This window comes from Physcomitrium patens, chromosome 3 (assembly GCF_059467195.1).
Source record: "Physcomitrium patens ecotype Gransden chromosome 3, ASM5946719v1, whole genome shotgun sequence".
NCBI lineage: Eukaryota > Viridiplantae > Streptophyta > Bryopsida > Funariales > Funariaceae > Physcomitrium > Physcomitrium patens.
The window spans coordinates 21,449,239-21,466,175 of record NC_143412.1 but is presented as its reverse complement, the minus strand read 5'-3'; the positions used below and the strand labels follow the sequence as shown (position 1 = coordinate 21,466,175).

At 39.6% G+C, this 16,937-nt stretch overlaps 3 protein-coding genes across 10 annotated transcripts; 1 reads left to right on the top strand and 2 right to left on the bottom strand.

Annotated features, from left to right (window-relative positions):
• The first annotated feature begins 419 nt into the window (after window positions 1–419).
• Window positions 420–4,049, top strand: LOC112279681 (inositol-3-phosphate synthase). The gene is made up of 8 exons (XM_024514338.3): window positions 420–756; window positions 1,155–1,223; window positions 1,368–1,751; window positions 1,870–2,096; window positions 2,357–2,472; window positions 2,657–2,833; window positions 2,970–3,158; window positions 3,283–4,049. The coding sequence occupies exons 1-8, from the start codon at window positions 563–565 to the stop codon at window positions 3,463–3,465; spliced, it is 1,539 nt and encodes a 512-aa protein (XP_024370106.1). The 5' UTR covers window positions 420–562; the 3' UTR covers window positions 3,466–4,049.
• A 1,470-nt stretch (window positions 4,050–5,519) lies between these two features.
• LOC112279682 (thiol-disulfide oxidoreductase LTO1) lies at window positions 5,520–8,992 on the bottom strand. 7 transcript variants are annotated; one of them, XM_024514343.3, is made up of 8 exons: window positions 8,853–8,992; window positions 7,842–7,999; window positions 7,331–7,664; window positions 6,944–7,203; window positions 6,718–6,830; window positions 6,347–6,494; window positions 6,044–6,181; window positions 5,520–5,782 (listed from the first exon to the last, which is right to left on the bottom strand). In XM_024514343.3, exons 2-8 carry the CDS (start codon window positions 7,977–7,979, stop codon window positions 5,708–5,710), a joined length of 1,206 nt encoding a protein of 401 aa, XP_024370111.1. In that variant the 5' UTR covers window positions 7,980–7,999; window positions 8,853–8,992; the 3' UTR covers window positions 5,520–5,707. The 7 variants fall into 7 exon arrangements, with proteins under 7 accessions (XP_024370111.1, XP_024370108.1, XP_024370112.1 ...); XM_024514340.3 differs by having other exon boundaries at window positions 8,706–8,888; XM_024514344.3 differs by having other exon boundaries at window positions 7,331–7,659; window positions 8,706–8,888.
• A 655-nt stretch (window positions 8,993–9,647) lies between these two features.
• On the bottom strand, window positions 9,648–13,880 carry LOC112280417 (lycopene beta cyclase, chloroplastic). 2 transcript variants are annotated; one of them, XM_073532943.2, is made up of 9 exons: window positions 13,097–13,874; window positions 12,686–12,981; window positions 12,053–12,220; window positions 11,621–11,771; window positions 11,242–11,353; window positions 10,980–11,074; window positions 10,527–10,807; window positions 10,214–10,312; window positions 9,648–9,951 (listed from the first exon to the last, which is right to left on the bottom strand). In XM_073532943.2, the coding sequence occupies exons 1-9, from the start codon at window positions 13,101–13,103 to the stop codon at window positions 9,811–9,813; spliced, it is 1,350 nt and encodes a 449-aa protein (XP_073389044.1). In that variant the 5' UTR covers window positions 13,104–13,874; the 3' UTR covers window positions 9,648–9,810. The 2 variants fall into 2 exon arrangements, with proteins under 2 accessions (XP_073389044.1, XP_073389043.1); XM_073532942.2 differs by having other exon boundaries at window positions 12,686–13,880.
• Window positions 13,881–16,937: the final 3,057 nt, after the last annotated feature.

Sequence of the window (16,937 nt, the reverse complement as noted above, 5' to 3'; positions counted from 1 at the left end):
TTATTCCATAACTCCTCTTTTTCAAACTTCCTAGTCAGTGAAGCCTCTCAGATGACTGTTTTGTGCAGACAATGTGGGGGTAAAATTACAATGAGTTCGATGAAAAATGATGCGAGTTGGGAGATTTGAAAACTCACAATCTTCAGTTCTGGTGCGAATTCAGTCTGGTGTACGAGCGGTTTTGGAGGCATGTATCAACAAACTGATGCAGGGTTATAGCTCTGGGAATCTGCTTGGGAGGTTGAACAATCACCCGCATTCGGAAGCGCTCCGCCATAAACGAATCGTATCGAAGTGGACGGAGGGAGATTACTGATTGACTCAGTGTGTTGTACTCGTGCACGGATCCTTGCGACTTTTTCTCCCATTTTCGTGTTTAAAACCATTTCGCCATAACTAACTACGTAATATGTGCTTGATTGCCTCGCCATCCATCCGGGAAGAGGAGTGTGAGGGTTCAGAGTCGGAGAGTCTCGGAGATAGGAGGCTGTGGCATTGTAAGGTTGCAGGAGTTTTGCAAGGATTTAACCTTCTCTTTCGTTTTTAGTTTCTGTGATACAAAATGTTGGTCGACAGCTTTCGTGTTGAGAGTCCTCATGTGGAATACACGGAGGACATGATCAAGTCGAGCTATGAGTACCAAACCACCGAGTTCCTGCACGAGCAGCGCAAGAGCGATGGCAAGTATGAGTGGGTAGCCAAGCCCAAGTCCGTGCCATACCAATTTGCCACTCAGCGCAAGGTGCCTAAGCTGGGGTATGGTGCCGCATCGGTCACTCATGTTTCTTCTCCCTCTCTTTGGTCACGCAGCTCGTGTTGATTGATGCAAGCATGCATGAATCAGTTGGTTGGGAATCTTTTCCGCTTCAACTAGCAGAGGGGATGGAATAACAATGTCTGCAAGCGCAAGTGTCATGCTTATTTCTCCGTTGATGTGCTCAATTTGTCTGCTTGCGATGACAACGTTTTGTGGTCCTTGAGCTGGAGTGCAAGTTCTTTTAGTCGACTACATTTCTCTGCAGCATTCTTACCCTATTCTTCAGCGAGCCCTTAATCCATCACTCTCCTTACGGCGTCTGAATTGACCTACCAGTTTCTTTGCCGACATGGTGATCTTGAAAAGCTTGGCTCATGTTTCGGTGTGGCCTTTGCAGAATGATGCTCGTCGGTTGGGGTGGCAACAACGGGTCCACTCTCACGGCTGGTATCCTCGCCAACAAAGAGTAAGCGCTTCCTTACTCGCTTCTTTCTGGGAATTCACTTTAGATTGCCTTGCTCTGCTGATTTTCATGTTGTATTTTGTCAAGAAATCCCTGGATTGATTTACGTGTATGTTTGATGAGATGTGTTGTCTTTGTGGACGATAGAGGTATCTCATGGGTGACCAAGGATGGCGTGCAGCACGCCAATTACTTCGGATCCCTCACTCAAGCCTCCACTTGCCGCGTGGGCTCCTTCCAGGGTGAGGAGATTCATGTACCTTTTAAGAGCATTCTACCGATGGTCAACCCCAACGATCTCGTGATCGGCGGTTGGGATATCTCCAACATGAACTTGGCCGATGCCATGGATCGTGCCCGCGTGCTGGACATCGATCTACAGAAGCAACTTCGTCCTCTCATGCAGGATATGGTACCCATGCCTGGTATCTACGACCCCGACTTCATCGCTGCTAACCAGGAGGCTCGTGCGAACAATCTCATCAAGGGTTCCAAGAAGGAGCAAATGGAGCGGATTATCCAGGACATACGGTACTCATCCATCACTGAGAAGCTTCTCAACGCATTACCACTCGCCGTGCTTCTGCCACAGGTGAATACCTTCTGGTAATTTATGAATATTTCTGAATCCAGCTATTTTTGGTTGCAGGAACTTCAAGGCGCAAACCAAGGTTGACAAGGTAGTGGTACTGTGGACCGCTAACACAGAGCGTTACAGCGACGTGATCGTGGGTCTGAATGACACCAAGGAGAATCTGTTTGATTCTCTGGAGAAGGGAGAAAATGAAATCTCGCCGTCGACCTTGTACGCTCTCGCTTGCATCCACGAGCAGGTTCCCTTCATCAACGGCAGTCCCCAGAACACATTCGTCCCTGGTGAAGATCGTTCCTTTCACAGAGATCATATATTCACAGATTCCGAATGTGGTGCTTTCTGTGGACTGCTGAGTTACAAGCTAGATACAAAAAGCAGATTGGGAAACCTGTTGGTGGCAAGCTTTTGATGTCTGTGCTTGTTCACCTGTATGATAAGACTGTACAGAATTGGTTTTTTTTGAGAGGTTCGTGTTGCATAAGAGTACCGCTTTTAAATTAGAGAGCTGATTCGAAGTTGGTTTCAAATGCGGTGGTTGCAGGAGTAATTGAATACGCTGTTGAAAAGAACTCATTAATTGGTGGTGACGACTTCAAGAGCGGTCAAACGAAGATGAAATCCGTTCTAGTGGACTTTCTAGTTGGAGCGGGAATTAAGGTGAGCCAAGTGCAATGTGTAGAGGAATAAATGTAATAAAGCCTTCTAACTTGCGCTGAATCCAACTTAGAATGTCTATTTTTTTTGGATTCAGGTGTGTCTAGAACTGAAGTTTATGCTTTGCGAAGCTGGAATGATTGCTATGAAAGCTTTGCACTGAACCCACAATTGTTGGTGTGCACAGCCAACGTCAATTGTTAGCTACAACCATTTGGGCAACAACGATGGAATGAACTTGTCCGCCCCTCAAACATTCCGTTCCAAGGAGATCTCCAAGAGCAATGTAGTGGACGACATGGTGGCTAGCAATTCGATTCTATACGCGCCCGGTGAACATCCCGACCACGTTATTGTGATCAAGGTATTCTTATCTCTACTCCAGCCCTGCAGTCAATGTTTTCAAGCCATTTCGGCTTTGATTTCAGACTCCAAGTTGTCTGCATTCACACCGATTCTCGAATCTTCCTCTTAACCAAAATCAATGACGGCGTCTGCAGTACGTCCCTTATGTGGGTGACAGCAAGAGGGCAATGGACGAGTACACTTCGGAGATCTTCATGGGCGGACGTAACACAATCGTCATGCACAATACGTGCGAAGATTCTTTACTGGCCGCGCCGCTCATCTTGGACTTGGTCTTGCTGGCTGAGCTCTGCACAAGAATCCAATTCAAGGAAGACGGACAGGTAATCTACAATCTCCAAATCTCTCTTATATTATTCTGTTAATCAATCGCAAGGATTAACCTCTTTGGTTCACATTTTCTTTGGTTTTTGGAATTAAATTGAATCGGGTACTTTCATGTTGCAGGAGAAGTTCCATTCTTTCCACCCGGTTGCCGTACTCCTGAGCTACCTCACCAAGGCTCCCTTGGTACCCCCAGGTACCCCAGTGGTTAACGCGTTGGCTAAGCAGAGGGCGATGCTAGAGAATATCATGCGCGCGTGCATTGGGTTGTCCCCGGACAATAACATGATGCTAGAATACAAGTAGAAGGAATTCGCATCAGAGAAGGCCAAGCCTGGGTCATCCTCAACATCCCGGACGAATCGTGCTTGGAAGTAACTCTGGGCATTTCCCAGATGTACAGCATCTGTTTCCCCTGCCTGTGCGTGACTGATCTTCCAAGGAGCGAGAGTTTGGATTGCTTCAAGCTAATTCTTTCATAGCTAACCAACGATTATTGTGGCTGGCACAGAAGGAGTGAAGTTTGCTGATGCAATAGACAATAGAGCGTGGAATGATTCGGCTAAATAAAGAGAAGAAAAACTGTTGATGCTGGTACACTAGCTGCGCCAGTCTTGATGAGAATATGAGCAAGAAGCGACCACCATTTTGTAATTAGCTGCTTATGGGTTCCCACCAAACATATTCTTACGATTTTTGCTGAAAGCGGTCGTGGTGTATTGATCACAAAACTTGAGATTGCTCAAAGTCTCCATCAATTGTAGTACGCGGGCAAGATTGAAGTATTAACACAATTAGCTATTTATTGTGTTAATTGTTTGCTTTAATGTAAGAATTTTTGTTTAAAGAAATACATGATGGTGAGAGCAGCTATCCTATCTTCACTTTTTCTTAACGAACAATCTGGACAAATTCACCAGGACCTTGAACGTAGTTGAAATTCCATAACCATCGCAATCTGAAATCTCCATTAGCACGGAGATTGTGGATTTCACCAGCACGTATTTGGATTTTGAAAGTATTCCAAGTTAAACTGGTCTCAATAGTGACGACGTTGCGACTGACCCAAGTCCTCTGAGAATTCCTACTTACGACCTCTCTGATTTGTAGCTACATTCTTCAATCAACAACAGTGAGGAATTGAAATGATCTTTATTCTGTAAGTTGGATAAATGTGGAGGGACACGCAACTTGAAAATGCCAACACTCTTAGTCACTCTGGTTCACACCTTAGTAGAGTTTAGCATGCCCTGAATGCGTCGAAGAATCGTTTCTTGACGTTTTTTGGGTTTCCAGATCCACGGTACAGCGTTTAAACGCTTTCGTCATTTATGAAATCTTGGATCGACCAAAGCTGCACAGTGTAGTTCCAGGTATGAAATCTTGGATCGACCAAAGCTGTACAGTGGTCCCTCTTAAGGGAATCTAATTTTAGATTCGTTCTTTATTGATTGCCTTCCCAAATTATCGACCACTGCCGACTTCTTCATACCTGGAACTACTGCACTATTCGTACAGCTCTTTCTCAGAAAGGCAAGGAACTCATACCAAGTCATAATATTAGTTCCTTCCTTTTCCATGCTTGCTTCTGGAGATGTGCATGACGATCGGATTGTTCGAATCGTACTTATGATGCAGTCGCTCCTTTTTAAGGTCTTGTGTTGCGTTATGATGTTGTAAGGTCTACAAATCATCACTTTTCTCTCGTGAATAAATTCTGTTGTCCTTGATCGGATTCTTCCAAGAATTGCATGACGGTGCAGTCTGTTCGGGATAGTAAGGGCTGTTTCTGTTGTCGCTGATCGTCTTTTTATGATCCTTATCCTCATGATAGAGGCATTCTTATTACTAATCAACAGTGCAACACGGAAACAAAGATGAAATGAAAATTCAAAGATAATCTTGTAACTCTGTTGTGGTGAAGTGAGACCAGTACAAAGAATTTTTCCTTCAATTCACACAGTTTCTCAACAGGGAATTCATAAACTCGTCCACCAGCGTGGAAAACTACGAGTATTTTAGGGCTGAGAGGGATGGTTGAAACCGAGAGGCTATGGAGGAGGATTAAAATCTGAATCTGAACCTGTTGAGCCTCAGTTTATATGTATGGCTGGTTCATACACCGTGATACACTCTGAATGAGATGAGACGTCTCTGCTTTACGAATGTTTTAAGGCATGCCCCATCTATTTTCTGTTGCCAAAAGAATTTATAACATAACCTCGATTTTCAAAAGGATTCAACAATTGGCAGACTGGTGTAAGATGAGTTGAAGCAATTGACACTGCAGAGTTTGTCACAACCCATCTTGTTCAAAAGAACCCTTACGAAGACGATGAACATAATGCTAAGTACACAAATTCTGTTCGAAATATCTCGCCCATGTAGTGTAAAGAGACGTTACATCCATCTGATTAGGATTTAAAAGTACCCTTGCTATGTGCTTCTAGGAAATTACACCACCTACTGGAGGTTCCTTGTGTTCAGACCCAATGGTCGTATTTACATGAACCAATGGACCAATTTCGGAACGTAAAACCGTAGATTTTTACTGCGCCGACTCACTAGTGCTAAGTCCTGACAACTCGACCAATTTTTCAAACTCCAGTTCTCCAGAATATTGCTGCAAGCCCATGAGACAGAAATACCCACATATCTGAGTAACATACACATTTATACAACCCAGCTAAAAGCTTCTATATGAAAATTGAGACTTCGAAACACACTAGAAATCTATACAGAACGCATGTACTGAAACTGCATGTCATACAGGGCTTCAGCAGAATTTTGCAAGCGCTCTGAACTCACTCAAAAGGGACCGATCGGTAATAATAATTGCCGAGTCAGTGTGCCAAGAAACTGAGATACTAACTGTATTTATTACCTGGCCATTGATGACCCACGTTGGGAAGCCTTGAATGTTGATCTCATCGCATTCTTTGGCAATCTTAACACCGCTTCTGTAGCCTTCGGGGTAGCATTCGACATATTCTAAATACTTTACAGCCTCCTTACCTAGCATCTGAGAACCAAACCCAAAACACTGCAATTCAGACCTAGGTGGCATGGCATTAGAGTTTACAAAAATTTGCTGATTCAGACTTAAAATACAATTACGAGACTTCCAAAGAAAAGCGCAACAAAATATCAAATTTCAGGCAACCATCTCATTTTCATTTTGTATCACCTGCTTTTGCTCGAAACAGTGAGAGCACCAAAATGCACCGTACATTTTAGCGCCAATTGCTTTCAACTGCTTGGCCAAGGCTATTTCTTTTGCGTTTGAAACATGCGTTACTTCTGGAGATTCATATGGTATATCAATGTCGCCTGACCTAAAGTCCAACATAAGAATAAGGGTTAACCAACACATATTATTTCGTTATTAAGTTTTCTTTACACTAATACGAGTGCCACTGAGTAGTAATAGCACATTTTCAAAGAAATTATTCAACAACCTGAACAATATCTCACAAAAAATTTACATGCTTGAGGGTGAGTCTTGTTAGCTGAAGACACATATGATAAGTAGAGATTCATTTTGAAAAATGAGTTAACCTGAAAGATGCCGAATCAATATCGTTAAAAGCCGCTGAAAGCACCAGCGCAACAGAAACCCCAGCAGTCAATTGTATACCAGCTACATTGCGAAGATCACCAGGATTAAAACTCTGTACATGTCAAAAATCAAAACCATATTACCAAAATTGTCAAAAAAGAGAACCAAATCTACATCAAGGAGAGGAGTGATTGGATGACCGCATAAATGGATGTGTTGACTTACCACTAGCGTGCACAAGAGAAGACTGATTGAGAGAATAGCCGAGCCTACACAGTATGTACAAGACGCACCACCCAACTTGTCGTTCAAAATGTACATGAAGTAGGTACTGGCAACGCCCATTACTGTGGTACTTGCTAACAACAGCCATTTCACAAGGCCCTCCTCTTCAATGAAGCGATCCTTGGGGTTGGTTGCCATACGGCTGGCGAGCAGTGTCACAGTTCCATATGCAAGCATTCCTACCAGTGACAAAGGCACTCCTGCATTTCCACAAGAGATTTAAAAACACAATCTGATCCAAGTTGCTGAAAGTGGTTTGAGTGATAATCTGAGCTATCTGTTCCATACAAGAAAATTGAAAGAACACTTGTGATCAGAAAATCATACCAAAAATGGTGCCATATTTGCTATTGAGAACATCGTCGCACCCGGTGCCGCCAAGGGGACATGAGACTGGTCCGCCTTGCAACTTCATCCATGTCAGATAAGCAGTCTCAACTAGTCCAGCAGTTGCCAGCCCAGTTATCAAACCATACCGCAGTTTTGATGGCTCCCCTGCAGGAGAATTTCGGACCCTTCTCACTTCATCTTCGAGGTTATCCACATTTTTACTAGAGGTGATCTCTGGAGAGACCTGATTATCGTCGTTAGAAGGGGAAGGTGTTTGGGCTCGTACATAAAGCGATCGGTGGAGTCGCATCCGTTGCTGGTCGCACCTTTTCTAAGTGACACATTACCACATTATTTTAGTATGGATATTTTAAGTTTGTGATTGAAAGCAGTTAGACATTCTAAATGTGGATACAGACATCTACATAAGTTCTTCAAGGGATTATTGTGCTTTTTCCAACTTTGATTATCAGAAAAATGGCAGAGGAGAAGTTTTGAAAGAACATACCGTCTCAACTAGCAGATGTCTCGAGTTATAGAAGGGATTAAGAGTGCAAGTATTTCTAAAAAAATTCATTCGATTCGATACTTTTCCGGTGCGTATCGCAGGGGCTGAGGAGAGGACACAGTAATTTACTATCTCCATGATTGCAATTTTTCAACAATCTGCATGAACACAATAAATATGCTTCATTTTCAGGAACTTCGAACCGTGCTGCGTGACTTTTTAAATCACCTAAAACCTCAAAGCATTACGAATCCCAAGTCAACGTCCTCTGTCCAATAGAGATAACTTAATAATCTTTACGTTTGTCTCATATCAGAACCCCTAACCCTAAGCCCAACGAAAAATTTGTTCCCCAGCTCAGCAAGCTCAAATCCAGGGCAAAAATATGGCTCCAATTACGCGACGACTGGATAATTGTAACTCAGATGGGAACAGAGACATAACGAATAAACGTCATTCAAATTCGCTCTTCAAGAAATCTATCTAACGCTGCCAATAACCTATAATTCTCAATGACATTAGTCCATTCGGCAAATAATCCAGACACTGTCAGGAAAGAGATTCATCGCCGAAGTGAAATTGAACAAGGAACCACAATCTCTAGAATTCTTGACCCATCTAATCTTACATCGTAAAAAACGTTGCGAGGAGAATTGCAAATCACCACCCAAAAAAATCCAACACTCTCTCGACGGACACCGTCTTATGAAAATCTCGTTCTCATATCATTCGCACGATTCTCAATACTACTTCAACATTCGCAACATCTTCATCTCCAACATTATAAAGTGTCACCAAGTCTAGAAGCTCTATCCCTTTCAAAAGCCGAGCATAAAATCCTGGAAAGGCAAGGAATCCTCAGACCTACAGCTGAGATGCACTTCAGATTGAGAGACTCAACAGCAAACCCCCACTGCAATTTCGCAGAAGCAGCGATTTCCAAAGCTCGAAACATGAAACCTTCTCATTGCAACTGTACGGAGAAGCAAGATTCAATAGAGACCCACATACCAACACACTGAGACACATCGCAATTTGAACGGCAAGGATTCCGGATAATGGCTCTTTCGCGACACAGACGTGCTCTTGGCAACGGAGACCACGCGTGCTTTCCGCCGATGAATGAAAATGGGGATGGTGTGAAGGTCAACACCCGGTAGATGGATGACTACGTTAGCACGAGAAAATGGAATCAACAGTTGTAATATCGATGTTTTCCGAATGTATGTGTGCATCTATAATATATTTATATAAATCTATATATGTATATATTTCTGCTAAAGAGTGAGGAAGATGAAACAAATTTCAAATATGTGTGTGTATGTGTGTATATACATTCACAAAAAGTTCACGTAAAAGGATATTTATTAATGACCATGTGCACGCAATTATACGAAGTATCTTTAACTCATCAAATATAATGGGTGGGTAAGCATGGACTCCATTTCCTCAAGTCAATCTGAGAACTTCGAAACAAACTTAAAAATATTATGAGTAAAAAAAACCTATTACCCATATAATGAAATACGTCCCATTTCTTTGTTCCTGTTGTTATTGAAACGTTAGAGAACATAATTTTTTCAGGTTTAGTCAACAGATCTTATCCACAAACAAATCAACGCAGTGAAGGGTCCTTCACAAGGATGTCCATCCACTGATTGTGCAGTAAAAAATTCATTTAGGGGAACTTAAGAATGCCGTATGATGTCCAGTGAATTAACAGTGTAACTGAAAAACGGTACAACTGAAAAAAAGTCAAAACCCAAATGTGAGTCTCAAAAATAAAACGGTGATCAAAGAAAGATGTCCAAATTTGAGAATGCCAATTTCAATTTAAGAACACAAGTCTTTGCCACAAAATCGGTGCAAGACTTGAGTCTATGAAATTAATACACAGGGCTAATCTCTATGAAGACAGATTTTTAATTTTTAAAAAATAATCAAAAAGATTTTTTTTTAAAAAAATATGTCACTTTGACTGATCTTTTGGAGGTCTCATCTGAGCAACTTCCAAAATCAATTTAGCCAGCGGTACAGTTCCACTTGCCACAATCTCTGCCCTCGCATGATTAGTCGCATGTTTGAAAAGGGAGAGCCCAAATCCAATTAGCTGCACAAAATAGCCAATGAAAGATGATTAGTACAGAATAAATGACCATAATCCTTATTCCATCCACTACTTGAACTCTCTATCCTCATCCTGAGTTACAGAATAGATATAAAAAGACACATTGGACCCAGAAAAGATGTGAAGCTCTAAACTGGACCTACATATACAATTCCCCCAACCTACAAGTTACCCATAAATCGTGTCCAAATGAAAGGTGTGAAGTACTAGATGATAAAGAGCCGAGAAAAGTGGAAGACCTAACCTCAATGAAATAAAGACGTGAAGACAGGAACCCTTGCCAGAGGTGGGCTTCAAGATCGAAAAAAGCATCAAAAAAGCGTCGTGTACCCGCCAAGTCCAGCTGCACACATGATCACCAGGATCAGTAGTTGACTTCATAATAATCCTTCCTAGCGTGAAAGATAAGGCATTGACTAGCGAGGGAAGAACCTCATAATTGTTATCAAAATTCATGCTTAAGCTTGCAAAGGTGGAAGCACAAGGTGTCAAAGAACCCGGAGTGAAGTTGAAAGAACTGAAGGGTGAGCTGTAAAGGTCTTAGCAGGATGGAATACCTTGAGGAGAACCTCCATGCCAAAACAGAAAAAAGCTCGTTGTTGTTGCCGTTCCAAAGGCCACAAGTCCGCCCACACACCAGCTGCCAGTTCATCCCCTGATGGCCCAGCATTGTCTTCATCAGATGTTGCTTCAAGTCCTTGTGAATAAGTTGAGGATTCAACCTTCTGGGAATATTGCGGTCTACTGGAAACATGGGTGCTTGTGGAACCCCCCAAGCTCTTTATAACAGACTCTGCCAACAGGGGTGCTGCAGCTAGTGTCCTCGCAACCATATAACCTACAGGAATTCAAATGAAAAATGTTTTCAGGTTTTAGATTGTGGCTACGTGATGGGACGATTGATCAGATTTCACACCTCAAAAAACCTTCGCTAATGACACGCAAATCATTTTCAGCAGTTTTAAAGAGTGCATTTGGAAGAAATTTCATGGTATGGTTAGATAAAGTACCAGTTGATGGATGAACCATGCCTGCGGTTCCACCAATACCAAGCACTCTTTGTGGGATGACAGGCAACACACCACCCATTGGAATAACGCATTTCCTATAAGCTCACATAGATTCAAGCCGAATGTAAATTAGCACGTCCCAAATACACACTCATGACCCACAATTTGTTTGCAAATGACCATCTCAATAATCGACAAAAAAGTTGATTGTAGAGCAAAGCAGTGGACTGTTTCTAAGTATGATAAAGGGTAGGGTACTCACTCATCTTCCTCAATGCTACGAACATGGATGCCTAAGTGTTTGAGTCGCAACTCCATGCGTTTTTGAATGACATCCATTGGTACGCCTGGCCGTGCCACCAATGATGTTTCCTCTGGAAAGCCAACAGAACATACCCTATTGAATGTCAACGCAAGCCAATATGAACATTACTATACTTCAAATTTCTAGCAACCAACAGCTTTGAGAATGCAAAATCTTTCCGGTGAACGACTGACATGACCATAAAGGCATTCCCAAAGTTCACGCTGAGTATGTAATACAGTCAAGGGGACCATGATCAGATTCTACAAGACTCTAAGTTTGCAATGAAAACTCTGAGTTGGATTAACACATTGAAATAATTAAGTGGATAACTGACCTAGAAATATGTGGTTGGCTGAAAATGGCATCGCATACAGGAAAGTCGGTAACTCCAAGTTCCCGTCCATAAGCAGTTTGTCCCCGTGCAAATGGGAATCTCGCCAGTCCATGAATAGCATCTTGTCGACGTCGAAAGGATGACTATCTACCTGCCAATGTAATCATTGATAGATCAAAACATTGCTTAACGAGCTTCTTGAGTATAACACGCTTTAGCTGAGTGGGAATTTCTAGTACACTGTAGAATGTTTCACGATCTTCAATAAATTTTCAACCATCTCACAGAAATCTCATTTTTTTAAAGTAGGGAAATAACACATGGCGTCTAAATCTGCCTTTCAAATACCAATCACGTTACAAAAATGTTACCCCTGCAATCATCTTAGAGACGAAGTATAATTGAAGGAGCAAAGGGCGCCAGGACACGTACTTCCGCAACAATTCCGTAAGCAATTTGATAGCCTGGATTGAATGGCTTATCATACTGTACTAGCCGTCTTGAATGGCCTGTAGCATCAAGCACAACAGCTGCTTCGATCATGGTGCCATCTTCGCAGGTGACAATCGACTTCGATACATTGTGGTCCACATCCTTAACCTAAACAAACGCCAAGTTCTTGTGAACATCCAAACATCTTTATCCAACAAGTCACACCGTTTGCAGAAAAATATCTGCACATGGTTGTCTTACTACATTAAAGATTAGCATAATTGCCACCTGCTTTACAAAGATCAAATATGTTGGTACGATCATTCAGTGATATACACAACTGTCCATACTTTGCTTCATTGCACGGAAACTGTAAAAATATCAAGTACGAAACTGTGCTCTTCACATAGTCTAACTTCAAGTATAAAATACTGAAAAGTGGCATCCTCGTTAATTCCACTTGACCACAAATCGAGTCCTCACCCTGAATAGTAGGTCCATACTACCTCATTCGCCGAGACATACGACTGATTGATACATAGAATCACATGAAGCTGATTTTTTAGGACCCCTACATGGCTACATTAGACACACCAATTGCAGATCCACACAGGTGACGAAGAGAAGGATAACCTTAGCCTGGTGAAATTGTACGCCATTCGCAATGCAAGCTTCAAGCATTTTAGATTTCAACCGAGTACGATTAACGCGGCCATATGGTCTCTCCAAAGTCTTCTTTCTAGCGTCGTCCAGATACACAACAGCGCTCCCCCAGGTGTAATCCAAGCAATCCAAAAGATCTAGGTCCTCAAACTCATCTACCCACACACCGTAGTTGTTGGGCCATACGCTTTGTGGGGCGGGGTCGACAACACACACATCCACACCCTCCCCAGAAACTCGCTGGGCGACAGCCAAGCCAGCTGGTCCTGCACCCACCACCACCAGGTCCACTGCCTTTCTTTTCAAAGTGTCAAACCTGAGAAGTTCATAATTCAGGTTCTTTTTCACATGAGGGGGCACAAGCTCGAGAAGAGAACTTGCCCTGCATACGGGCAACTGTCGCTGCCCTCGCTTCGTGTGCAGCTGAAACCTTCCTGGCTTACAAGGTATCACAGCCCCTGTTAAAAAGTCCCGGGAAGAGATGAGTTCGTTGCAGAGGACATCAGCTGCAGCCTTCTGGGATGAAGACGACGGAGCGAAGGAAGACACTGCGAAACTAGACCTCGAAAGTGCTGAACCCAGCTCCGCCATAGCCATTACCATTGTTTTGCCACCTTCAAACCCCCATAAAAAAAGACACCCACTTGACCTTCTCTTAAACAATTCGGCAACTATTGCTTCAACCTTCAACTCCTCCGAAAATTCGAGAGATTCTCCCTGTCCAGCGCGCAGTGCCACTCCTGCAAGGATTCAGCCTGGAGTTCCAGAATCCTTCTTGAGTAACCACGCAACACAGTCCTTATCCTTCGCCACCCAGGCAGAATTTCGTACATCAGTCTACGACACTACACAAACGTCGCAAAAGACAAGTGAACAATGAACCCCAGCATCACAATCCGGGCTGCAGCGAGACAAGTGAACAACGGCAACGTCGCGAATCAACACACAAGACAACAGGAGCATCGTGGAGGAATCCAAGCTCACAACGGATCCATGGTTGCCCACGCACAGCGGCGGATTCTCATGGATTTCTCCACAAGTGTATTCTGCAAGATTGATGCAAGATTGGGCGAGAAACGGCCTCGATAGCATTAAAAAAACCAATTCAACACAGCACAAACAAAATCTCAGGCCAGAATCCCAAACGGGGTGCCCAAGGAAGGAAATCCCCAGTCCCCCTCCGCACCTGTTCGTCTGTAGGTCTATCTGTCAGCGGACCACGATAGGGGCCCTATCAGCACACCGCACGGCAGTGTCTATCACCATGCCCACCCAATGGAACGCTTGTAGAACAGTGTGGAACAAGTTGTTCCCTTGTCTTGTTCCCCTTGCCCCTCTGATCATTGAAGTCCTCCCTTCAGTCTTTTCTTGGGTTGGCTTCTCCCCAATTTCTGACTATCCCTACAATGAGATTCTGACTTGAAACGTATTTTCTTAGGGATTCGGAAAGTTTTAGAAATACTACTTGAATGTGAATATATCCATCAAAATATCTTTGTAAATGTTTTTTTCAATATAACTCATGTTGCATACAAATATTAGGCACTAGGATTTGGAAAAGGATGCCCTTTGTGTATTTCAAATGCATAAACGACAATTTTACACACCTTTTGAAAATGCCCCATTGTTCAAAGAGCATGGGAGTGGAGATTAAGTTTATTTTATAATATTCTTTGACAATAGCTATATCAAGGGTCCTAATAAGTCTTGAACTTCCAACAACTAATTTAGAATGATAAACTAACAATATACAATAGACATAAAAAAAATAAAAAATAAAATGGTATCTAATAGTAGAAATTTATATTTTGACAATACAAAAGTAGTAAAAATATTATGGATTTTAGATAATAGTATATAATAAAAGAAAAAGAAAAATAAAATAAAATAAAACTATGCAATGTTGCCTTACTGAATTTGTTAGCATTAAATCCTACAACTTGTTAAATAAAGAATTAAAAATAGTTTTGATAATTCATAAAGATTTGAAATAGAGATTTTAATCTAAAGAACTAGATTTTGCCTGTTCATAGAAGCTTATTTATAAATACATTATTAAGATAGATTATTTAAATTTTTTTATATTGAATAAAAATTTTAAATCTAAATTTAAATATATAAAGTCTTATATAATATAATATTTTTATATTAATATATTTTTATTATTTATTTAAAAATATTGATAATTAATAAATATTATATATGATCATAGGAAAATATTAAATCAATCCACCTAAATTTTAAATCATCCTATCTTACTTCCATTCACATATAGAAAAACTCGTGAACATATTCATTTAATCTTTTTTTTAATTTCTTTGCAAATTCAAAGGAGTAGTAACCATGTTTAATGACACAAGGTGTCATGGATATACATATTTACTCCAATAATTACTTATATGATTAAATAGAAGTAGATAAAAATAAACTAATTTCATAATATTTCCTATTGAAACTTCTTAGAAACTTCATAGATGCTACTTTGACTTTATACATGCTTGTAATTAATTGATTGGCTAAAAACTTGGTCAACAAGTTAGTTACATATTACAGGTGCTAGTAGCTTGTAGAATAAACCAACTATGTGGTCCATATATAAATAACTTGCCTTACAAGTTAAGACATGTGTCTAGCAAAGTCAACATGTGTTGGAGGTTCTATAGAACATCGCCATATAGCTCCTAGTTAGAGAGTATATATGGAAGCAAGAGTGAAGTCTTCTTCACTTTTGCCAACACCTTTCTAGTTTTTAGTCTTGTTTCAAAACTTTTTAATCTTCTTATCTTTAGCAATAGCCATTCTTATTCAATATATAACCATCTTTGAATGATTTCCGAGTCTTTTTGAGTGACACAAGAATGAATTGAGATTTTTTTTCTTTGAGATTCATGTCCTTGAAAATATTAATATACTTTTATCTACTTCTAATGAATCATATAAGTAATTATTGGAATGAATATGTATGTCCATGATAGAAGAGAGGGATGAGAAGAAAATAGATGGTATTAAGTGAGGATGTGCTCATACTATGTGAGTGGTATAATTAGGCATCTAAGAGTGCTTCAAAATTAGAGCAAGCATGAGATGAAGAGAGATCTCAAATCTCTTCTTCCACCTCGTTTAAGGAGAATCTTAAATTGATCTTTTTCATTATTCATTAAGTTCACAAGTTTTATTTATTACCAAATTAAAAAAAATAGTCATAGAAATCAAATCATAGAAGTATGGAGGATTAACTTAAGATTTTGGTGGTTTAATTAATATTTCTTTGATTATATATTATATCATTATCTAATAAGATAATAGTATAAAAATAATACAAAAATAAATAACATAACTTATCTTAAAGTTTTAAAAAATTAAAATTTCGAAATAAAAATAAAAATAAAAACTTAAGAGATTTTTAATTAAATATTACTTATAATGTTTTTTAAAAATAATATTTTTGGTAAAATTATCTCAATAGTAATAATATATATATATATATATATATATATACAGAATCCAAGATATCTCATTTAAAAATTAGAAAATTATTACTTTTATATTGAAATTCTTAAATATTATTAAAAAATTATGTTTAAAAAAATTATTTATTTTGATTTATATTATTAAACAAAATATGTATTTTTAAAATTCCATATTCTTTGTATTTTTATCTTATTTAAAATATCAAAATTATTTTTATTGACAAAAAAATTGAAATTTTAAAAATATAAATTATAAAGTATTAATTATACAAAATCTCTTATATAAATTCTTTTTTATTATACAAGATTATTCACATCACTTATAAAACCTCTTAGTGTTAATAAAATTTATACTAGTTAAATAAATATAAGTATTTACAAATAAGCAAAGATAGATAAAATAAAAATATTTTCATGAGAAAATATTACACAAAAGTTATAGATGCAGGTTGGATCTATAATTGGATGTTTTATGTTACTAAACAAAATTCTTCTCAAGTATTTTAATAAGTTTGATACTTGTCTTGTGTACTTGGAGATTCTAAAAATAAAACAGAATAAAAAATATAGCCTTGTTTTACTTAGCATATACAAATATAAAATTTATTTTATTTCTATTTTTTAAATATTTTTTTTGTATGTTTGTCTTAGTTTAAAACTCTTTAATTTCTCTATATGTTTGCAAAATTCAGAACTAGAATAAAAACTTTACTTGTATTCTAAACCTTTACAGTTTTAGAATAAAAACTATT